Raw genomic sequence first — 24,188 nt, 5'->3', positions numbered from 1 at the left:
ACTTTTGAAGCCTTATTTTTCTCATTTTTAAAAAGAGGACAGTGATAGTACTTATCTTACAGATCTGTTGTAAAGATGAAGTGAAATAAAGCATGTGAAGCTCTTAGCACTGTGCCTGATACATTAATAAGTCTCAACAAATTTGTTCTTTTCTTTAAAAGACTAGTCCTTAAAGAGCTAACATCCTCAGACAGTGGGCCCATGATAGAGTAACAGAAGAGTGGTTTAACAAATAGTAGGAGACACCAAAACACCAGGTTCTTGGAAAGAATGGGGTAGGTCTTCTGAGTGAGGCTGAAAACAGTCTTTCTAATAGGAAAAGACATCGGTCTCGAGAGAGGTCACCAAGCCGGTCCCGGGAAAGCAGCAGGAGGCACCGGGACCTGCTTCATAATGAAGATCGGCATGATGATTACTTCCAAGAAAGGAGCCGAGAGCACGAGAGACACCGGGATAGAGAACGGGACCGGCACCACTGAGAAAGGTGGGATAGAGCCCCATCGCTGGCTTGTTGATGATTTCTTATGAAAGAAAAAATATTGATAGTAAAGGTTTCTCTCCCTCCTTTTAAAGCAGGTAAAGGGGATGGGAGGACTTTGATTTATGTAACCAGAAACTCAGGAGGGCAGATTTTCTGCTTGTTTGTGAGATGTCTCACCTTGAAATGGACCTGAGATTAAGCTATTTTTGCTTGTTTTTTGACTGCTTTCACTCGACATGGTATAATGGCTAAGAACATAGTTTCTGCAGGTTATACATCCCATCTCCTCCAGCCATATTACTTTCTGTTCCTCATTTGTGAGTGAAAATAATAAAACAACTGTCTCATTGGATTGCTGAGTATTCAGTGAGCTAATTCCATATAGAGCATTTAGCTGTCATAGTATCTGTCACATAGTAAGTTCTCAATAAATGATAGCTTTTGTTACTGTTATTGTTACATTTTATTTTTTGCCATGCCAGGTGTGGGATCTTAGTTCCCTGACCAGAGTTTGAACCTGTGCACCCTGCATTGGCAGTGCAAAGTGTTAACCACTGGACCGCCAGGGAAGTCCCTCACTGTTGTTATTTTAACCCCACCAAACTTTCAAAGGAAAAAATCAGGGAAATTGGCCAAGACAGAAAAAAGAAAAGTAAGACCATTGCCTACTTGTAAGTTTTCAAGGTGCAACATTAATAATTTTTTAGTATTAATACCTATTATTTAAAAGATTTTGAAAATCAGGATACTTTAGGAGAAAGCAGATCTGAAAAAAAAAATTAAAGCTTTAGAGGATATGTGGAGTATGTGGAGGATACTTCAATGGCAGGATATGTTTTGGAAAAACTCATTGACAGCATTTTTTTTTTTTTTTTCTTAAAGCAAAAGCCAGGAGGGTTGAGGGCAGGGAACTAAATATGTTAACTCAAGTAACTGAAAAGTTGAGGTAGGCTTCTCAGACAGGCTCCAGGTTACATCCCACCAGCTTGGCAATCCCACCTGAAACCAAACTTCCAACAAAGATTGTTTCTGGTACATAAGCAAGCAGGAGCAGTTGTTGCCTCTGTTTCTTTGGAGATCTTTAAAAGTAGTCTAGACTCTGGTGGGGATGGTCTGTTTGTGGTTCCTGAAGGCTGTTGCATGACCCAGGTGATACTTTGGGGTCTCTTGTCAATTTTGTGGTTTCACATCAAGTACATTAGGAAAATGTTCTTGGTTTTGGCCAATTTGGTTGGTCTGAAGTCATGGTAATTGAGGAGGGTGAAGAGTTGGAGTAGTTCTATTTTGTGTTTTTGGGGTGGATACATGGGGGACTGGATGAAGAAGGGAAAAGAAGCCCTTCCTCTTCTGTGAGTGCCTGTCGTTCACAAGCAGTGGCTGGACTACAAACTGTTGCCTAATGATAACCTACCAAACTAATGAGAAAGGAGTCTGGTTATATTCAGCTACTGCCCTCTAGTTTGTTTTTTGTTTTGTTTTGTTTTGTTTTGCCCTCTAGTTTGTTGTTTGACATTGTCTGCTGTAAACCTAAGTGGAGGGATTTCTCTGGTCGTCCAGTGGCTGAGACTCTGCTCCCAATGCAGGGTCCCAGGTTTCATCCCTGGTCAGGGACCTGGATCCTGCATGCTGCTACTGAGACCCAACACAACCAAATAAATAAATGTTTTGTTTAAAAAAAAAAAAAAAAAACTTAAGCAGAGTTGTAGTTGGGAATTCTTTTTGTCTTCTGTAGAGAGCAGATATATGGGGAAATGAAGTTAACATTTTTTACCTGCCTCCCTTCTCTCTGTTCTCGTTTATTCCACAGTCTTGGAGTACTTGATATTAATGGAAATCTAAGATACCCCTCAGAAAATCAGCAGTTAGGCTGTGGGTTCTAGATACTTCTTTCTAGATTTTGCAGTAGGTTGAGATTTGAGAAGTGCCCGTATATCTTCCAGAAAAGCAGGCTTCAGGAGAGGTGGAGCCCACAGATAGCTTTGGCCTAATTCCGTCTCGGGGTGGGCAGGAGGGTGGGTTGAGTGGGTCTTTTGATTGAGTCCTTCCCTGCTGTAGCAGTAGCAGCACTTCGCTGTCTTGTTGGAGCTAGCACAGTTGCTGGTGTTGCTTGTAGGTTCAGTGTCAGTCACCACCCTCCCCCATTCCTGCAGCCCACCGTGTGTGTCCTTTGCAGCTAGCTAGGACAGGAGTGACCAGGGAGGTGTTACTTGATGTGTGCGACGCATGGGGCCACACTCAGCTTCATAGTTGGAATGTGTAACTGCACATCACTGTTCTTGGTGGCTTTGCTCGTCTGACAGCCTTTGATAGAGAAATTGTGAGATCCACTGATGATTTGAATTTTGGGGGTTGAACATGTGAACCTGAAACTTTAAAAACTGTCGTCTTGCTTCGTTTTATCCACCTGTAAAATGGGAGTTTTCTTCCATTATGGGATGGTTCAATTTGGATATCTGAAAAATCCTGTAACCCAGTAGTTCCCAGAAAACAGCCATTTGGCTGGTGCAGGCCCATGACAGATGAGGAAAATTAACTCTTGAGATAGGTTTCCTAGTTCCCCAGTTTTCCTAGTCATCCTTTAGATATGTTGGTTATTCCATCCGGATAATTAGTCTCATTTATCTTAAGAACTTCCAAGCTCTGTGTACAGTGAGTGAGTGAAGTCGCTCAGTCGTGTCCGACTCTTTGCAACCCCGTGGACTGTAGCCCCCCTTTTAGTTATTAAAAAAAAAATAGTATTTATACTGTATGGACAGGTGTTCCTGAGAGCAAAGGATATGTTCCATCTAGAGGCAACAAAAAACAGCAGCCTTTTTTTTGTCTGCCCTTCCTCAGGATGGCCTCAACCTCTGAGGCTTAAAGTCTGATTGACCCACTTTGGCCTCAATCTATTCAAACTTTACCACCAAAATGGAGCCATAACCTCTAAGTGGGTGATGTTCAGTTGACCCTTGAGCAGTGTAGGGGTTAGGGGAGCCAACCTCTGTGTAGTTGAAAATTCGAGTGTAACTTTACAATCAGCCCTCCCATTTCTGTGGTTTCACATCCACAGATTTCAGCCAACCTCAGATGGTATAGTACTGTAGTATGAATTTATTGAAACAATTCTCCATATATGTGGACCAGTGCAGTTCAAACCTGTATTTTTCAGGGGTCAACTGTAGTTTACTTCTGGTGCGCTAGTTTTCCTCTGAGTCTTGTTTTGTAGGAGCAGTTCCCAAATCACATCTCTTTTGTGGTATATGTTTGTATGCTTTGGAGTGTGAGAATATTCTTAGGTAGTCTGTGGCGCTGACTTTTTGTAGTTGTTTTAAGACATTATCCTCTTTGATGTATATTTATTCTTTCTTCATTGCTGTCCTCCTGAGTGAGTGAAAACTGAGCATTCTGTTCAGTTTTGGTCTAATGCAGAGATTCGGAAACCCATGTGATATGAAATTGAGAAGGCATTGAGGGCTTTCATTCTCTCGTATAGTGATTGAGGAAGGTGCTTGCATACAGAGGTGTTTAGAGAAGCCAGAGGCCAAGGCAGAGTCTGAGGACCCCAGGCTGAAATAGTGCCATTTCAGAGTGTAGAAGGATCAGGTAGCTCACAAGTGTATTTTTTCTTTGGCTAGCTCCTCCATGTGCACACATTAAGGTTGAGCCTTTATGTATAGGCCATGTTGCCAGCTTAGGCACTAGTTTAAATCTTCAGCCCAAATTTCATTCCCCCTGTTGCTTCTCACCATCAGTTCTATCTTATATGGTAAGATTGCCAGGCCACCCCCTGCAGATTGGTATTACAGCATTGGAACTAGAGCTGTGTACTGGGGACCTAAAGTTTGGTCAAGATGTGCAAGTGATGTAACAGTGCTTTACTGTTGAGCAGTTCTTAACTGTGCTTTTAGTTTTCTTGGATGGTGACTGCTGATTGTTTTCTTTGATTTCCATGCTCTGCTTTCTGTTCTGGCCAGATCACTTCTGATTGGTGTTAGAGTGCTTCTTGGTCCCTCCCCCACAGCTGTCATCGGAGGGAAGACTTAAAATCTCTTGAGTTTTAGTACAACTTAGAACATCTCTGGCTGTATGTCTATATCTATGTGTATGCTTTTTTAAAAGGAGAAAAGTTTAGTTTTTCCTGTATAAGTGCATGCTCCCTGCTAGGGCCTCTTAAGTATTTGGGGGTTAGTGGATTTGGTTATGTACACGCTTGTTTTCTTACCACTGTACCTCCCATTTCCAGATTTTTCCCCTTTCCCTTAAGGTAAGCTATGACTTGCTCAGAATAGATTTTCTGAAATAGTATTTAAACTCACCATGCTCCTTTACAGCAACTTTTCTTGAAATGTAGCAGTTTCCATACTTTTTCTGCCAAAGTCCCCTTTCCAGTCAGACTGCTTTGATTCCTCATTTCGTTGTCAGTGTTCTTCCCTCTAACCTTAAAGTAAGATGTACTCCTTTTTCCTCTATTCTGCTCCAGCCATGCCCTCACTACTCACAGTGCCAGACATTCCCAGACAATTCTGTTTTTTACTTTCCCACATGTGCATTCTGTCTGCATCCCCTACTTCATACATTTTAACTTTAGAAAATGCCACTATAATTTATTATAAGCCCTTGTTAATCAGAAAGTAACCTCTAACTTGTGCTTTCTTTCTTCCCTTCCGATGTTCTCATTACAGGAGTCTGGTTGGAAGCTAATGTTTTTTTAATGGACTTGCATCTCCTCACCTTGATCAGGACTAAAGGACGGAGGCCGCTCCACCCCTTCCCCTTCCTCCAAGCCCCTAACCCCTCCAGACACCCAGGGAATACCCTCTACCCTACAGGATTGAAGATTGCCTGGCAGCCCTCCCAGTCCTGCTCCTTTTTGCCAGGGTAAAGAACCTAAAGACTCCATGTGGTTGGGAGGGTGGAAGACAGGAAGAGACCATGTCCAGGTCCCTGGTCTCCATAGAGAATGGTGCTTTGTCCAAGGAAACGCATTGAGTTTCTGATTCTCCAGGAGCAGTTCAGTGGTGAGGTTGATGGGAAGAATCCTTCCCAAAGAAAATGGATCCTCCCTGTGGGATCTAGGAGAGTGACTGGGTGTGCCAAATATGCCCAGGGTCCTGCCCTCAGCACTAGGTTTGATGGGGCCAAGAGGGTCCAAACCCCTTGCTAACATACCACTTCTTTAACTCCTTTACCTTCCCAGCCCTTTGAGGAGGGACCATGGGAACAGAAACTACTTCCTGGAAAGCTCCTGTTCTTGCTTTTCCCTCTTACATATTGACGGTTTGTTTTCCTAACCTCCCGGAGGGCTCAAACCCTTCTAACTCCTGCTGCCCAGCCTCCTCAGTGGACCTGCCCCTCCTAAGCAGAGAAGGCCCATGAGGTTGCTGTCTGCTGAGGGGTCTGGCGGAGCCCATTACCACCCTCTACTGCTTCTTGCTTGGTTGCCTGTTGCAATAACCAGCTCCATCCACTAGATGTTCCCTTTCCCTGGGGCTTTTCCATTTCACATGTGGAGCCCTTCCCCCAAGAAGGCGGCTTCCTTGTTTTAGAGGAAGGTACTGCCATTGGGAGTTGGGGATGTCGGACCTCAGCAGTGAAGAACCCTCGTGAAGTACTAGGAATGGGGAAGGAGGCAAGTTGGGCAGGATATGGCCTACTTCCATAGGCTTTTCTTTTTTCAGGTTCGATGTGAGCATGGGCTTGCATCCTCCAGGTACATACTTTTACTTATTGTGGGATAACCTGGCACTAGTAAGTAAAGTCACAAAAATTTGGTATTTTTTCACCTTTTGACTTAATAGCTCCCCTCGCTCTGCCTGGAGGTACTTGCTACCTCTGATAAGGAGCAAGGAAGAAGTGGAGCCTGACTTGAATGAGCTCAGCTCAGAATTCTAAGGACCACCACTCTGGGGGCCATTTTCTACACAGGCAAATGGAATTGCTTTTCCCATAACATCCAGATTGTGATGTGGTTGCTGCTGACAGAAGCGGCAGCAACAGGGTCCTGCAATACCCATGGGGCGACGGATGCTGCTTCTGCATCTATAAGGGCATGTGACATCTAACAGGAGACGTGGCATGTGAGATGTAGGGTCACTGGAGACCCTTCTGGCTCAGAGGGGAGAGACTGAGTTGGACCGAACCCTTCCTCTGTTCCCTGCACGTTTCTGACACAGCCCTCAATCAGTCACTAAGGGAGTCCCCCCAGGGTTGGAGAGGCACATTCCCTTGGGACAGAGGCTACCGGTTGTAGCTTTTTATCCCCTGTCCCCCAACCCCATCCCCGCCTCCACTTCAGAATATGGCACCCCGCCCAGCCAGCCAAGTGTTAAGTGATGTGCTTATCCTCAAGAGCAGCTCCGGGTGTCTTTTTAATGTAGAGAAAACCAAGTAAGGTGACAGTTTACGGCGAAGAAAATATATATAGAATACCAGAAAAGCCGTTTACCCGGAGAATTTTTTTTCTCCCTATTTTTTGTTTTGTTTTTACTCAATGACACAATTTTTAGTTTTATTTCCTGATAGCAAAAAGAAAGAAACCCAACCCTCAAAAAGGCCATGGCCCCGTCCCCCTGTTGTTGGTGATTTGTTTGTCTTTCTGATAGGTTGAAAATTGTGTAATAAACTTGATGACACTGTCAATCTTTTATACTGCATTGTATTTTTTTTCCTTTTGTAACAAAATATTTTTAAATAATAAATGGGGTGTGCGCTGTTTCACAGATTCCGCATTGCATAGATTTGTTGAGGTGTCTGGGACATGGGTGCGGGCTGATGTAGAGGGAGGGGAGTGAATCCCAGAGTTCTCAGCTGAAACTGGACGGTGGGGGTGCAGTGTGTTTGGTACACCTAGGAGGCCTCATGTAGTACTCTGGAGGTGCTGCCCCTTGAGGTTTAGCTTTTTTTCCTTAGCCATCTAAATAGCCTAATTCTAGGTCATCCTTTATCCTTCAAGATTCCTAAGATATATTCCCAGAATAAATGTCCTACCTTGTACAGTTGAGTTCTGCTATCATCAGGTTCATAAAGGGAAGAATCCTCTGCTAGGAATTAGCAGATAGGCTGGCTAGTGCTTCCTTCCACTGTCTAAATCTATGACCATGGACAGGCAGCATGTCCTCAGGCTCTCATCTGCAGGATGAAAATGATAGCTGTCCTGCCTTCCACACTGGGATGTTTTAAGTATCAGCAATAACAAATGGGAACGTTTTAGGTAGACTGAATTGCTATCTAATATAAGGAAGTACAGGTTAGAAAGCAGAGTGTTGAGGGGTGATCCTTGGGATTCCAGAAAGCTGACTTTTTAAAAAGCCCAGTGAACAAGAAGAGTTAACACAATAAAAAGATGAACGAATGACCAGGTGACATACAATGTGTTATCGAGACCAGTAAAGGCAAAAGCAGTATAAAAACAAGTAACCTGTAGTGGAAGGGAATCTCCGGAGGGTCTACGATGTTACCAAACTTACAGGAAAAAAAAATTGCAGTGCCTCTCAGAACTTAAACCAGTGTTCTCAAGTTGAGTTCCATGGTCACCTGCATCTCAGATGTGTGCCATTGCCAAAATGCCGTCCTGTGCTGCATCAACTCTAAAGTCTAGAAGTCTACTTTTTATGTTCCAGATGGCTTATGTGTGTGGGGACTAGAGTGTGAGGACTGTTAGACTGGAGAAGCAAATACATTCTGCAGTTTCTCTTAGGGGCAACCATTGGAGTATAGAAAGGGAAAGACTTGGATCACCTCTGCCGTGCAGTCACCTGGCAGTTCTAGGCATGAGTGTGAATATCTGAGCAACTTCTGTCAGCCTGTGACCAGCGCCTGCTCCTTTGTCCTTTCCCATTGTCCCAGAATGTTAGTTCTTCAGGTGTGCATGGTGTATGGTGGCTTCCCTTGACACTACGGTGAGTACAGCCTGACACGTTAAACCCTGAAAGACTAGCTGTGCTGATTCCATCCTCCACTGCCTCAGTTTCTATTGTATGTTCTCCTCTGATGACTAACCATCCACACAGTTGGCTCTGACAAGCAGCAAGAAGAATAGAACATTTATGGGACCCCTGGTGGTCCAGTGGTTAAGGCTCCTAGCTTCCACTGCAGGGGTCACAGGTTTGGTCTGTGGTCAGGGAACCAAGAGCCTGTGTGCAGTGTGGCATGGCCAAAAATTAAATAAAAAGGAGGCGCATTTATGAAGCCATGCATGGGAAATGCAATGCTTCGAGGTACCCAAGGAGAAAATGTGAGGACTTCCTGTTTTAATCCTGTGCCCGTTTTCAATCATTCATTCCCATACTCATGTGGTACCCTTTGAGGACTGGGGCTAATCCAGACTGAGACAAGTAAGACAAAAGTTTCTAACAAGTTAGTAACCAGTTGATGCTTGGCTATGTTACTTCCTCATCTCTAAACCTGCCAAGTCCAGGGTGAGATTGAATTGCTCTCTAAAGCCCCTGTGAATTATAAGTTGCCTCTTAGAACTGAACCTCCCATTCATTTTTCTGCATTGCTGGGAGGGTGGTGATGGTTTAGTCACTAAGTTGTATCCTACTCTTGGCAACCCCATGGACTGTAGCCTGCCAGGCTCCTCTGTCCATGGAGTTCTCTAGACTGGAGTGGGTTGCCATTTCCTTCTCTGGAGGGGTCTTCCTGACCCAGGAATTGAACTCAGGCCTCCTGCATTGCAGGCAGATTCTTTAACCATAACCAATGAAACTCTAAATGAAATAGGTCAAGGACAATGAGTTCTCCAGGTTCATACCAGTGATTTCTTCAAAGCAGGGCTAGGCGGCAAAAAGGCAGTGTGAGAAACAGCAGAAAATTGTATTCATGGGATATGCTATTGAAATGTCAGGGAAGTTCCTACTGGAGTTTTTGTTACTGTGTCATGCTGAATTAGACCTATCTAAATACAGTCTTTGGATAGACCCCAAAGGCAGCTCTTAGGCAAGGACACAGAGGGTTAGGAAACACGAGAAGGCCTGGACAGTGGAGACCTTTGTAGAATGAGAATGAGCCTGATCACAGGAAATAAGCAGTTAAAAACCAGCATGACATTCTTAAAGGCCAATTACTTTTTACTCTGAGTAAGAGCAGATAGTCTAGGATTCACCTGATAGCATAGGGGCCATATGGCTCAAGGTTTCCTAAAGTGGCTTCTGTTAGGGCTTCTTGGAGCTAAAAAAATGGCCGCTATCATGTAAGACGAGAAACAGTTTAAAGATAGTTACTTGGAGAAAAGAAGATACACTCATTTAGGGCAACATTTCTCCAGCTTAAAAAATAAAAGTATATGTTCCTTTTATGTTCACTTGAAATTTTAAAACAAACAACCAAAAAACATTGGTAAGTTTAGAATATGTTTCTTCCAATTAACCACACCTCATCCTGGAAAGATGACAATTATCTGTAAGTATGAGAGACAAGATGCTGGCTGTACAACTACTGATCCTGCGTGCTACAGCTAATGAAGCCTGTGTGTCTAGAGCCTGTGCTCCGCAACGAGAAGCCACTGCGGTGAGACGCCCGTGCAACACAACGAAGAGCAGCCCTCGCTCACCGAAACTAGAGGAAGCCTGAGTGCAGAAATGAAGACCCCGCACAACCAAAAATAAATAAATTTTAAAAATATGCTGGCTTTGGGGCAGAGGTGAAGAATGTGAGTGGTCAGGATGACAGGTCTGAAGAAGACACCGAAGCTGGCAGGGCCTTTAGGGATTAATTGAGACTAGAGCTGCAGGGGAGGAAATTCAGCAGGACATCTTCATTGCTGCCTCTGTGTCTGCACAGGATCACTAAGCACAGCCAAGAGCAAACCTTGGGGACAGTCTCTACTTTTCTCTTGAAGTGGATGAAATACTAGGTACAGGTGCCATAAGGAAAAGGCTACAACCTCCCACAATAGAAAATACATATTTATTATAAAATAATGTTTGTTTCATGATGAGAGTAGAAAAATAACACTATGAGCTTCTTAAAAAGTTCTGGAGCTCAGTTTCTGAGGAATAGCATGAGCGGCTTTTGCATCACTCTGGAAGCACACCCTCCTGAGGCACCGTGTGCTCTTGCAGGACATGTAGGGCACAGCACACATTGGGAGAGTGTGGCTCAGGTCCTTCTGGAAGCCCAGGGAGCCTGCAAGGTCCACACAAGATGCTCTGGCCACGAAGATCAAAGAGGAAAACCTGAGGTCAGAAGGGAGCTGGTTCCAAGGAAGGCCTGGAAGGCACCAGCCGTGCCCCTCCCTATACTGGAGTGTAGAAGAGTTTCCTGGCTGATGGTCCTTGTTGAGAAGATGGTGCCCAGTGGCCTTATGCTGGGTTTGTTCCCCAGGTGTCTGTGCTGAGGAAAAGCTGCAGCCTTTCTCAGGACAACTTGGCCTGCCATTTCTCACTGGTATGGCTGAAGTACCAGAGGTATGTATGGTACTGCCATACATACCTTCAGCCTGTGAAGGCTGCTGGCTGAAGTTTTTGTACTTCACATCCTGTCCATACTGATGGCAGAAAGAAAGAAAGAAAATGTTAAAAGTCCAGTGAACAAAAGAAGCTGGCCTGAACTGTTCTATAACCCAAGCCTCTTGGCCCCAGAAAGCAAGAATATCTTCCCTAAGTGTGTAACTTCGGGAAAGACACCTTTCTACCCTCAGTGGGAGAAACACCTTTCTCACCCTTAAACATCCTCTAGAGTCCAGACCCTTCAAGCTTTAGAAGAACAATGAATCCCTCCCTGGGATGGGAACCCAACCCTCAGGTGATGGGAAATGGCCCCTCAGCAGCAGTACCTGGAGAAAGCGGTCAGGGTGAGCACCTCAAGCAGGAGCTCTGAGCCGCAGAAGAAGAGCAAGATGCCGTTCATGATGGCTTCCAGGCGGAGCACGTAGGTCTGCAGCAGCAGGTAATAGGAGGCCATCATGGTGGACGGAAAGGTCAAGGCCACACTAATACCAAGTGGCATCTTTCTCTGGCAGAGGTTTCCCTTTGTACCTGTCAGACACAGCCCATGGAGTCACCTCCAAGTGGCCTGCTTTCCTTGGCCTCAGAGGAAAAGGCGGGCAGGATGGGATGGACTGGCAAGCAGAGGCAAATGGTCCTGAATAGGGAAGTGCAACTTCATTAACAGGGTCCCACTGTGTTAAAAACAAGAGGCTTTGGAGCGGCTGTGAGATTAGCGTCATTCACAGAAAGGTCCTGCTCCCAGTGAAGAAACAATGGGATCTTTATTTGAGGAAAGATCTTTATAATTATAAAAATAATATATAATCATTGAATACTTTGTCAATTAATATAGAAACTATGGACTTCCCTGGCAGTCCAGTGGTTGACTCTGCTTCCACTGCAGGGATCATGGGTCCAATCCCTGGTTAGGGAACTAAGGACCCACGTGCCCCACGGAATGGCCAAAAAAATAAAATAAAATAAAAAATATAGAAAATCATTTTAGAAAATATAGAAATTAAAAGACCTCATGATTCACCCTCTAGAGAAAGCCATTACTACAGGATGAGGTATACTGTTTCAGACATTTTTTGTGTATGTAGTCACGTGTTATTATTTTCATTATTATAAAAGTAGCGTCATACTCTGCATACTGTTTGGCAACTTGTTTAACCATTTAACATAGTTAGATGTCTTTCCACATTAACTACCTTTTACTCTATCATAACTCCACACATAACTATCTTTTTTAATGGCTATGAACAATTCATTGAACCAATATCATAATTTAACTAATCCTGTATTGATAGGTGTTAGGTTGTTTCTAAGGTTTTGATGTCAAAAAATATGTGGCAATAACATCCTTATATAGATATATTTGTGTATCTGTAGAAGTGTGTTTTTTTCAACCAGTTTTAGAAGGGAAATTGTTAATGTCTAAGAATATGAATTTTACCTGGTAAAACCATTAGCAAAAAAAGGTTATACTAATTTATATTCCTAGGGGTGTGGGAATAGAAATACTCACATGAGTGTGAGACCATACATACTGTTTCTTGCAGTTATTTGCATACTGAAAATCTGGAAATCTTTTAATCCTATAGGTGAAAATGTTACCTTGTTTTTCCAGTTTGCTTTTTGTTAGTGAGTTTGGGCATTTTATCACGGTTACTGGTCCTTTGTAATTATTCTTATGTGAACTGCCCATTAGGGTCCCTTGCTATTTTTTTTTTTTTTGCTGTGCAGCATGCAGAATCTTAGTTCCCCAACCACAGATTGAACCCCTACCCCCTGAGTTGGACGCTTGAAATCTTAACCACTGGACAGCCAGGGAATTCCCTCCCTTGCTAATTTTTAAAACTAGCTTTTTTTTCTTAGCATTTTATGTGAGCTTTCTTTATCCCTTGTGATATGTGCTGAAAGTATTTTTTTTTCTTCAGTGTGTTTAAAGAACATTTTCAGGGATGACATATTCTAACTAATTAGGGCTTGCTCTGTATTTCTGGGAATATAAAACTTGTCCTAGAGAGATCCTTGTTCAGAAAAATGAAGGGGATCTTAGTGCTGACCTGTGCAGGCATCTCCTGCCCCAGACATGGAGTTGCAGCTGAATCTATTCTCCCAAGAAAACCAGTGAGAGGAACAAGGCACTCTTGTAACAGTTAGACAACTGGGAAGGAATTGTCTAATATCTTGCCACTGCCCACTTCTGGCCCTGCAGGGCAACGGACAGATACATCTTGACCCAAAATATGAAGCAGCTTGAAACTTCAGAGAGGGGGTAATGGGATATACCACCAGATCCAATCTCTTGATTGGTGAGCCTAGGTTATGTACTTTTCCTTGTTGATCAGGTTACGGATAACAGCTCATCTCAGAAAGAATGGAAATATTCTTTGGACAAACACTCACCAAAAAATAGTCGAATTACTTCAACTCCGAGATACAGGAAGAGCATCACCACATCCAGAACTAGATTGGCTGTTGGGTATGGGAGCAGGAGACCTGCCGATACAAAAGTCAAGAGTTTGCAAACAACACAGAACAGCACGCAGGAGAACTCCCACACGCCTGAGTCTTATCAGCTTTCCATGAACTACTTAGTGAGATGTGGGCAGGATCTGTTAACCTGATGCAGGATGTGTTAACTCCTTGTTGTGGCTGCATTTCTGTTAGAGGCAGGCATGTTGTTATGGGGTTTTACTCCTAACTCGGACAGTCTATGAGGACTCCACCCTCCACCATTATCAGCTGTACACCGGTACACAGACCGCTGAATAGCTTCTGAGGGTCATCAACGGGCTGAAAGTGGAGTCCAGCAAGAGGTGATGGGGGAGAGTTGGAATGGAGAATCCCACATTTCCCAAACTCAAGAAATTCTTGCCCAGGAGCTTCCTACTAAATCATTCTACAGTCAGCTGATGAAGAGACTTCTACCTTACAGTGAAGAGGATCCCTAGAGGGCAGAAAAGAATGAAAAATAGGAAGGTTTTTGGTGGGAGTTGGCTCTGCGCTGAAGTGGGGAAGGGATGTGGACAAGGGTAGTCAAACGCCAGGCCTCACCTTTATACAGAAATATGAAGAGTTCCAGCAGGAAATAGGTAGCATAATACCACCCATTCAGAAAGAACAGAATTTCCAGCGGGGTGGAGGACAACCGTTTACCTGAAAATGTGAGCACAGAGAAAAAGAGATGGGCTGGAGGGCAGCTCAAACCTGTTATTTCAATGGTTTTGTGTCTAACTTGAAGGAAACACGAGGTCGCAGCTAATGGAAAGGGCCACTTGGGGCACTTCTGATTGCTGATGAGGAGAGAGAAAGAGAGAGAGAGAGAGAGAGAGAGAGAGAGAGAGAGAGAGAGAGTGTGTGTGTGTGAGTGTGTGTGTAGGGTGTCCGTGTGTGTAGCGTTTCTCTGTGTGAGTGTGTAGAGTGTCGCTAAACTTGACTCTGGGCTTCCGGCGCGAAAGTCAAAGCCCCTTTAAGATCTAACCTCGTCACTATTTGGGAAGGGAAAAGGGGTGCAGAGGCCAGCACTGGTTTGTTTGAAGTCACGCTACAAATTTGTAACTGAGCTGGCCTAGAACAGGCCCGGCCAAGAATTTGTGGGAATCTGAGACCCGCACCTCGAGACCTTCAGGAACTCAGGGAGGGTGAGGCTGCTAGACCCTGCTTTGGACAAGTGAGGTGTGATGTCCATAACACCTGAGAATAGAGGGTTTATAAAAGTCGAGCAATGGGAGAGAAAGGAGTGGAGTATAGAAGCGATCAGGACCAGAGACTCACACACCTCCGTAATCTCACCTCGCGGCGCCATCTCCAGTCCCCATGGAAACTGCTTAGGCGGCTACCTCTACTCTTGGAGCAGCGAGGCGTTGCCGGAAGCGGGACGGAGCGGCCCGAGATTCTGGCCTCTCTGCCCGCCCATCACACTCTATGGTTCCCTGGTGCGAAGGCCGTCTTGTTGCGTCCGCGCGTGCGCGCAAACGGCCTTCGCTGGGGTTCTGACTGGCGACCATCGACAGCGCAGTGTCAACCCACGGAGCTGGAGTCCGCAGGCCCTCAGGGCTGGGAGCAGCTGTTGGGCTTCACTACCCGAAGTTTTTTAGAAAAGGCAGAGGAACCAGAGATCAAATTGCCAACATCCGCTGGATCATGGAAAAAGCAAGAGAGTTCCAGAAAAACATCTATTTCTGCTTTATTGACTATGCCAAAGCCTTTGACTGTGGATCACAATAAGCTGTGGAAAATTCTGAAAGAGATGGGAATACCAGACCACCTGACCTGCCTCTTGAGAAACCTATATGCAGGTCAAGAAGCAACAGTTAGAACTGGACATGGAACAACAGACTGGTTCCAAGTAGGAAAAGGAGTACATCAAGGCTGTATATTGTCACCCTGCTTATTTAACTTCTATGCAGAGTACATCATGAGAAATGCTGGGCTGGAAGAAGCACAAGCTGGAATCAAGGTTGCCAGGAGAAATATCAATAACCTCAGATATGCAGATGACACCACCCTTATGGCAGAAAGTGAAGAGGAACTAAAAAGCCTCTTGATGAAAGTGGAGAGTGAAAAAGTTGGCTTAAAGCTCAACATTCACAAAACGAAGATCATGGCATTCGGTCCCATCACTTCGTGGGAAATAGATGGGGAAACAGTGGAAACAGTGTCAGACTTTATTTTTTTGGACTCCAGAATCACAGCAGATGGTGATTGCAGCCATGAAATTAAAAGATGCTTACTCCTTGGAAGGAAAGTTATGATCAACCTAGATAGCATACTCAAAAGCAGATATATTACTTTGCCAACAAAGGTCTGGCTAGTCAAGGCTATGGTTTCTCCAGTAGTCATGTATGGATGTGAGAGTTGGACGGTGAAGAAAGCTGAGCGCCAAAGAATTGATGCTTTTGAACTGTGGTGTTGGAGAAGACTCTTGAGAGTCCCTTGGACTGCAAGGAGATACAACCAGTCCATTCTAAAGGAGATCAGTCCTGGGTGTTCATTGGAAGGAATGATGCTAAAGCTGAAACTCCAATACTTTGGCCACCTCACGCGAAGAGTTGACTCATTGGAAAAGACTGATGCTCAGAGGGATTGGGGGCAGGAGGAGAAGGGGACGACAGAGGATGAGATGGCTGGATGGCATCACTGACTGGATGAACATGAGTTTGAGTGAACTCAGGGAGTTGGTGATGGACAGGGAGGCCTGGCGTGCTGCAATTCATGGGGTCGGACATGACTGAGCGACTGAACTGAACCCAAAGTTTACAGTGAATCGGCAGAAGTAACCAGTAGTGGTAATGTGACCACAGGATTGGCAAATAGGTCCTAGCCCCACAATTCTCTTTACTAATGGTCTGACAATACACGGATAAAAAAAAATGAAAGTGTAGTCACTCAGTCATGTCCAACTCTTTGTGATCCTGTCAACTGCATGTAGCCACCAAGCTCCTCAGTCCATGGGATTTTCCAGGCAAGAATACTGGAGTGGGTTGCCATTTCCTTCTCCAGGGGATATTTAGGACCCAGGGATCAAACTCAGGCCTCCGGCATTGAGAGCAGGGTCTTTACTGTCTGAGCCACGAGGGAATCCCACACAATGGTCTGACAATGCATGAAAGTGCTTTGCAAATGCAGTTTGGGGTTTGGGGGTCTTTTGTCTAGCAAGCAGTCTTTTGGGGGAGAGTAACAGGGGATTTAGTGCGTCCGAGTACTTAGAACAGAATTAATCAGAACTAGAGGCTCCTTTGGCAACCCACTCCAGTATTCTTGCCTGGGAAATCTCATGGACAGAGGAGCCTGGCAGGCTAGACAATCCTGGGATTGCAAAGAGACTTCACTGAGCGACTGAGCAGGCAGGCAGAGGGTCCTTTCAAGGAGCATAAATAAGATGGGCAAGATGAAACATGATCACCACGTGACCCCTGACGTGCATCGGAGTTGGGAAGACAAAGTAGGTGGGAACTGAAAGAAGTTTTCAAGAGATGACTGGTGAACTGCGCTCTGAAACCTGATTATGGTTTGGAGCAGTTAGCATGTGTTACCGCCCACAGGGAAGCAGAAAGAAGAGTTTTGATTGGACTCAGGTTGACTTGACTGTCAGCCACTGTCAGGATAGGACAGAAAACATTGTACACTCAAACCAGACGATTTGAATAGAGTGACTTTTGTTTTTCAAGTGTACAATTCAATGGCATTAATTATATTCACAATGTTGGGTAACCATCACCATCATTTTCAAAGCTTTTTGTATCATGGCAATGAGAAACTCTGTAACCATTAAACAGTAACTCCCCTTTCTCCCTGTCCCCCTAGGCCCTGCTAACCTTTGATCTACTTTTTATTTCTATGAATTTGCCTAGTCTTTATATTTTAAGTAAGTGGAATCATACAATACTTTTTCTTTTGTGTCTGGCATAATTCCATTTAGCATGTTTTTAAGGTTCATTCATGTTATAGCTTATATCAGAACTTAATTCCCTTTTATGGTTGGATAATATTCCTGTGTGTGTGTGTGTGTGTGTGTGTGTGTGTTTGCGCGTGTGCACGTGCGTGCCACATTTTGTTTATCCATCTGTTTACAGGTAGACATGAGTTTTCACCTTTGGGCTAGAAAAATGCTGCAGTGAACATTGGCATAGAAGTATCTGTGGATGTATCTGTTTTCAGTTCCTTTAAATATACATCTAGGAGGGAATTACTGAATTTTATGGTCATTCCATGTTTGACTTTTAAAAAAAAATGTTTTAAAGATTTAATGTTCAGATTTTTTTTAATGTTAAAATTAATTGGGGCAAATTCTGTTACAAGTAGGGGTTAAGGAAAGTCAGTGTGTGGCACAAAAGAAAGAGCAAGGACTCGACAGTCACAGATAATCTGCTCTCTTATTAGTGGCATCTCATCTTGGGCAAATTACTCATGCTGTAGCAGCAGTAGCTAATGTGACAAGATTCTTCCTTAGCACATCATAGAGAGAGGGCTCGGATCTTTCACAGAGAAAGTCCCGTAGCCCAGAAGTTCTCCCAAAAGATCTCCACCACAGTACACCATATGGCTGCTCCTGCTGATCGTAACTCACCAATGTATACTGGCCTAGATAATACATGACCTCGTTACCAATGAACATTTCACCTTGTGCACCTGCTGCTTACAAAATCTTCACAAGTGGCAGTTTTGGTCATACCTGATTGGTTTGTTCAACTTCAGCTTCTTCAGCATTACTGGTTGGGGCATAGACTTGGATTACTGTGATATTGAATGGTTTGCCTTGGAAACGAACAGAGATCATTCTGTTGTTTTTGAGATTGCGTCCAGGTACTGCATTTTGGACTCTTTTGTTGACCATGATGGCCACTCCATTTCTTCTGAGGGATTCCTGCCCACAGTAGTAGATATAATGGTCATCTGAGTTAAATTCACCCATTCCAGTCCATTTCAGTTCGCTGATTCCTAGAATGTCGACATTCACTCTTGCCATCTCTTGTTTGACCACTTCCAATTTGCCTTGATTCATGGACCTGACATTCCAGGTTCCTATGCAATATTGCTCTTTACAGCATCAGACCTTGCTTCTATCACCAGTCACATCCACAGCTGGGTATTCTTTTTGCTTCGGATCCATCCCTTCATTCTTTCTGGAGTTATTTCTCCACTGATCTCCAGTAGCATATTGGGCACCTACTGACCTGGGGAGTTCCTCGTTCAGTATCCTATCATTTTGCCTTTTCATACTGTTCATGGGGTTCTCAAGGCAAGAATACTGAAGTGGTTTGCCATTCCCTTCTCCAGTGGACCACATTCTGTCAGATCTCTCCACCATGACCTGTCCGTCTTGGGTTGCTCCACGGGCATGGCTTAGTTTCATTGAGTTAGACAAGGCTGTGGTCCTAGTGTGATTAGATTGACTAGTTTTCTGTGAGTATGGTTTCAGTGTGTTTGCCCTCTGATGCCCTGTTGCAACACCTGCCGTCTTATTTGGGTTTTTCTTACCTTGGGTGTGGGGTATCTCTTCACAGCTGCTCCAGCAAAGTGCAGCCATTGCTCCTTACCTTGGATGATGGGTATCTCCTCACCGCCACCCTTCCTGACCTTCAACGTGGGATAGCTCCTCTAGGTCCTCCTGCGCCCGTGCAGCCACTGAAAAAAGATATCCTTTTCATTATAGGGGACTGGAATGCAAAAGTAGGAAGTCAAGAAACACCTGGAGTAACAGGCAAATTTGGCCTTGGAATACGGAATGAAGCAGGGCAAAGACTAATAGAGTTTTGCCAAGAAAAATGCACTGGTCATAACAAACACCCTCTTCCAACAACACAAGAGAAGACTCTATACATGGACATCACCAGATGGTCAACACCGAAATCAGATTGATTATATTCTTTGCAGCCAAAGATGGAGAAACTGTATACAGTCAGCAAAAACAAGACCAGGAGCTGACTGTGGCTCAGACCATGAACTCCTTATTGCCAAATTCAGACTGAAACTGAAGAAAGTAGGGAAAACCACTAGACCATTCAGGTACGACCTAAATCAAATCCCTTATGATTATACAGTGGAAGTGAGAAATAGATTTAAGGGCCTAGATCTGATAGATAGAGTGTCTGATGAACTATGGAATGAGGTTCATGACATTGTACAGGAGACAGGGATCAAGACCATTCCCATGGAAAAGAAATGCAAAAAAGCAAAATGGCTGTCTGGGGAGGCCTTACAAATAGCTGTGAAGAGAAGAGAAAAGCAAAGGAGAAAAGGAAAAGATATAAGCATCTGAATGCAGAGTTCCAAAGAATAGCAAGAAGAGATAAGAAAGCCTTCTTCAGCGATCAATGCAAAGAAACAGAGGAAAACAACAGAATGGGAAAGACTAGGAATGTCTTCAAGAAAATCAGAGATACCAAAGGAACTTTTCATGCAAAGATGAGCTCGATAAAGGACAGAAATGGTATGGACCTAACAGAAGCAGAAGATATCAAGAAGAGGTGGCAAGAATACAGAGAAGAACTGTACAAAAAAGATCTTCACGACCCAGATAATCACGATGGTGTGATCACTGACCTAGAGCCAGACTTTCTGGAATGTGAAGTCAAGTGGGCCTTAGAAAGCATCACTATGAACAAAGCTAGTGGAGGTGATGGAATTCCAGTTGAGCTATTCCAAATCCTGAAAGATGATGCCGTGAAAGTGCCGCTATTAATATGGCAGCAAATTTGGAAAACTCAGCAGTGGCCACAGGACTGGAAAACGTCAGTTTTCATTCCAATCCCAAAGAAAGGCAATGCCAAAGAATGCTCAAACTACCGCACAATTGCACTCATCTCACACACTAGTAAAGTAATGCTCAAAATTCTCCAAGCCAGGCTTCAGTAATATGTGAACCGTGAACTTCCTGATGTTCAAGCTGGTTTTAGAAAAGGCAGAGGAACCAAAGATCAAATTGCCAACATCTGCTGGATCATGAAAAAAGCAAGAGAGTTCCAGAAAAACATCTATTTCTGCTTTATTGACTATGCCAAAGCCTTTGACTGTGTGGATCACAATAAACTGTGGAAAATTCTGAAAGAGATGGGAATACCAGACCACCTGACCTGCCTCTTGAGAAATCTGTATGCAGGTCAGGAAGCAACAGTTAGAACTGGACATGGAACAACAGACTGGTTCCAAATAGGAAAAGGAGTACGTCAAGGCTGTATATTGTGACCCTGTTTATTTAACTTCTATGCAGAGTATATCATGAGAAACGCTGGACTGGAAGAAACACAAGCTGGAATCAAGATTGCTGGGAGAAGTATCAATAACCTCAGGTATGCAGATGACACCACCCTTATGGCAGAAAGTGAAGAGGAACTAAAAAGTCTCTTGATGAAAGTGAAAGTGGAGAGTGAAAAAGTTGGCTTAAAGCTCAACATTCACAAAACGAAGATCATGGCATTCGGTCCCACCACTTCATGGGAAATAGATGGGGAAACAGTGGAAACAGTGTCAGACTTTATTTTTCTGAGCTCCAAAATCACTGCAGATGGTGACTGCAGCCATGAATTTAAAAGACGCTTACTCCTTGGAAGGAAAGTTATGACCAACCTAGATAGCATATTCAAAAGCAAAGACATTACTTTGCCAACAAAGGTCCAGCTAGTCAAGGCTATGGTTTTTCCTGTGGTCATGTATGGATGTGAGAGTTGGACTGTGAAGAAGACTGAGGGCCAAAGAATTGATGCTTTTGAACTGTGGTGTTGGAGAAGACTCTTGAGAGTCCCTTGGACTGCAAGGAGATCCAACCAGTCCATTCTGAAGGAGATCAGCCCTGGGATTTCTTTGGAGGAAATGATGCTGAAGCTGAAACTCCAGTACTTTGGCCACCTCATGGGAAGAGTTGACTCATTGGAAGACTCTGATGCTGGGAGGGATTGGGGGCAAGAGGAGAAGGGGACGACAGAGGATGAGATGGCTGGATGGCATCACTGACTCGATGGACGTGAGTCTCAGTGAACTCCGGGAGTTGGTGATGGACAGGGAGGCCTGGCGTACTGCGATTCATGGGGTCGCAAAGAGTCGGACACAACTGAGCGACTGATGAGTGTGTGTGTGATTGGTTTGTTCTGGAGAGTTCCTGCAAGCAACTGTCAGTTGTTGAACACTGGGCCGAGGTGGAAAATGGTGTCATTTTGGCCGTGAAGTGTCGTGAAGTCTGCTGGTAAGTCTTAATCGCCACTCGGGAGTTGCTTTCTGCCGAGCCTGTGGGTGAGGGGGCGTCAGTCACTGGTCGTAGGGCCTTAGCAGCATTTTGAAACAATGCGTAGTCCCATGTTTAACTTTTCAAGTAGCCATCAAACTGTTTTCCACAGTGTCCGTAAGCATTTTACATTCCACCAACACTGTACAAGGATCCCGATTACTCTGCATCCTTATCAACACCTTTTATTTTCAGTTTTTAAAATTATTATCATCACTATCCAAGTAGGTGGGAAGTAATGTTTCAGTGTGGTTTGGGCCTGGAACCTTTTGATAGAGTACTTGCACCTAGACAAACATCTCCTTGAGCAACAGAATACAAAGATTCTTTTGGATCTTAATGTACATAATATCATATCATCAGAAAATAAATATAGTTCTACTTCTTCCTTTTCAATCCCTGTACTTTCAGTTTTTCAAGTACCTTCTTGTACTGGCTAAGACCTCCAGTATAATGTTAAATAGAAGTAGTGATAATGGATATTCTTACCAAGTTCAGTTCAGTTCAGTCGCTCCGTCGTGTCCGACTCTTTGCGACCCCGTCACAAAGAGTTGGACGCGACTGATCTGATCTGATCTGATGTCGTCTTTGTTGTGACACACGGGATATCTGTTGCATTATGGGGAATCTTTCATTGGGGCACATGGACTCTCTAGTTGTGGCAAGCAGGCTTAGTTGTTCTGCGGCATGTAGGACCTTAGCTCCCCAACCAGGGGTCAAACCTGCATTGCAAGGTGGATTCTTAACCACTGGACCACTAAGGAAGTCCCTATGATATGGATTTTAAATGTTGTATTTTCATTATGATGTAGTTTAAAGTACTCTCTAATTTCTCTTATGGTTTTTTCTTTGTGCTGTGCTATATGTATTTAGTTGCTCAGTCATGTCCAACTCTTTGCAACCGCATGGGCTGTAGCCCGCCAAGGTCCTCTGTCCATGGGGATTCTCCAGGCCAGAATACTGGAGTGGGTTGCCATGACCTCCTCCAGGGAATCTTCTCAACCCAGGGATCGTACCCAGGTCTCCCGCATTGCAGGCAGATTCATTACCGTCTGAGCCACCAGGGAAGCCCGGTGTCTTCTCTGATCCATGATGATTTACAAGTGTAATGTTTAACTTGTAAATATTTAGTGGTTTTCCAGTGTGGCAGTTATCAACATATTGGTCCTCAGCTTCAGACAGACACTTCAGTACCTGTTGTGCAGTCATGGACTGGACTGAAAGCATGTCTCCTTTTCAGTGAGCACCATGTTAGGCTCCGTCACTAGAGGGCACTGGATGGACACTGCAGGAAGAAAGGGGTTTTGCTTCCTGGTTCCAGCCTGCAATGTTTTGGTTTTTCTTGCTCCTGCTGCACAGTCAGAGGTGCATATGCGTGAGGACATCCAGCGGTGCTCTGCCCCAGCTGTGTTCCAGCAGGGGATTGGGAGCTCACTGGTCTCAGCCCCAGGCCAGGCCTGGTGATCTTCACCCTGCCTCTGGCTCACACCTGCAGCAGCCTCCTGATCCCCTGTGTCCCCCTGCCCACCAGCCTTGACTTCCTGCACCCCGAGGGTTGTTTCCTAGGGCTCTTCCTATGTGGACCCCACACCCTCCAGACTCTGCCCCTGCAGGAGTGCCTCAATTCTTCTGCACACCCACTCACCAGCCTTGGCTCATTTCATAAAAGTGAAGGTTCCTCGGATCCTCTCAAAAGAGACACGATGTGCCCCTCATAGCATTCTACACAACATTGCATCTGATGGAGAAACTCATTTTACAGCAAAGGAAGTGTGGCAATGGGCTTATGCCTCTGGAAATAACTGGTCTTAACCACGCATACTTCGTCGCCTGGAAGAAGGTGGTGTAATTGAAAAGTAGAATGGTTCACGGTAGACTCAGTTATAGTATCAGTAGGGAGACAATATACTGAAAGGATGGGGGTTCTAATTCACAGAATGAAGTATGTCTTTGAATCGGAGACCATTATATGGTATTGTTTTCCCCCCAGCCAGCTCACATGGGTCCAGGATTCAACAGGTAGGAGTGGGAATGACTTCTCTCACTATTACACCTAATAAACCACCCCCAGAGTTTTTTGCCTCTTACGCTGAAAAATTTGAGCCTGCTGATTTGGAGATCTTAGTTCTCAAGTGAGTCATGTTCCACAAGGAGACAGAACAATGTATTACTGAACTGGAAAATGAGATTGCCACCTGGTCAATCTGGGCTCCTTATGCCACTAAATCAAAGAACAAAAAGAAGCAGGGGGCATCCAACCTACTGGCTAGAATGATTGATCCTGAGTCACAAGGGAAAATTGGGTTGCAGCTACACAAGAGAGACAAGAAAGACTATGTCTGGAACCCCCAGAGGATGCTCTGGGGCACCTATTAATACACCCATGCCCCTCCCCCCAAAAGTAGAACTCAGATCCTTTAGGAATGAGGATTTGGGTTACTCTAACAGTAAAGAGTTCCAGAAAAACATCTATTTCTGCTTTATTGACTATGCCAAAGCCTTTGACTGTGTGGATCACAATAAACTGGAAAATTCTGAAAGAGATGGGAATACCAGACCACCTGACCTG

General features: G+C 44.4%; 3 protein-coding genes across 13 annotated transcripts in view; 1 reads left to right on the top strand and 2 right to left on the bottom strand.

Annotated features, from left to right (window-relative positions):
• Positions 1-7,102, top strand: part of CPSF7 (cleavage and polyadenylation specific factor 7) — a 22,793-nt gene extending 15,691 nt beyond the window's left edge. For 4 of the 5 annotated variants that reach the window (XM_061406558.1, XM_061406554.1, XM_061406556.1 and 1 more), the window contains exons 9-10: positions 317-484; positions 5,146-7,102. In XM_061406558.1, coding sequence (XP_061262542.1) covers positions 317-479 — 163 coding nt within the window. In that variant the 3' untranslated portion in view covers positions 480-484; positions 5,146-7,102. Of the gene's footprint in view, positions 1-316; positions 485-1,908; positions 1,919-5,145 lie in introns of those variants that run through there. The other variant, XM_061406557.1, reaches the window with a different exon arrangement.
• TMEM216 (transmembrane protein 216) overlaps positions 1-14,765 on the bottom strand; it is a 19,700-nt gene extending 4,935 nt beyond the window's left edge. Inside the window, exons 1-5 of one of the 4 annotated variants that reach the window (XM_061406569.1) lie at positions 14,692-14,765; positions 13,954-14,055; positions 13,303-13,395; positions 11,238-11,439; positions 2,155-4,901 (exon numbers count right to left, since the gene is read on the bottom strand). In XM_061406569.1, the coding sequence (XP_061262553.1) occupies positions 4,871-4,901; positions 11,238-11,439; positions 13,303-13,395; positions 13,954-14,055; positions 14,692-14,704 (441 nt within the window). In that variant the 5' untranslated portion in view covers positions 14,705-14,765 and the 3' untranslated portion in view covers positions 2,155-4,870. Of the gene's footprint in view, positions 1-2,154; positions 4,902-10,350; positions 10,950-11,237; positions 11,440-13,302; positions 13,396-13,953; positions 14,056-14,691 lie in introns of those variants that run through there. The other 3 variants (XM_061406571.1, XM_061406568.1, XM_061406570.1) reach the window with 3 other exon arrangements.
• TMEM138 (transmembrane protein 138) overlaps positions 14,122-24,188 on the bottom strand; it is a 23,954-nt gene continuing 13,887 nt past the window's right edge. For all 4 annotated transcript variants that reach the window (XM_061406560.1, XM_061406563.1, XM_061406562.1 and 1 more), the window contains one exon: positions 14,122-19,026. In XM_061406560.1, the coding sequence (XP_061262544.1) occupies positions 18,981-19,026 (46 nt within the window). In that variant the 3' untranslated portion in view covers positions 14,122-18,980. The remainder of the gene's footprint in view (positions 19,027-24,188) is intronic.

Source organism: Bos javanicus, chromosome 29 (genome assembly GCF_032452875.1).
Source record: "Bos javanicus breed banteng chromosome 29, ARS-OSU_banteng_1.0, whole genome shotgun sequence".
Taxonomy (NCBI): Eukaryota; Metazoa; Chordata; class Mammalia; order Artiodactyla; family Bovidae; genus Bos; species Bos javanicus.
This window is presented reverse-complemented; position numbering and strand designations above follow the sequence as displayed.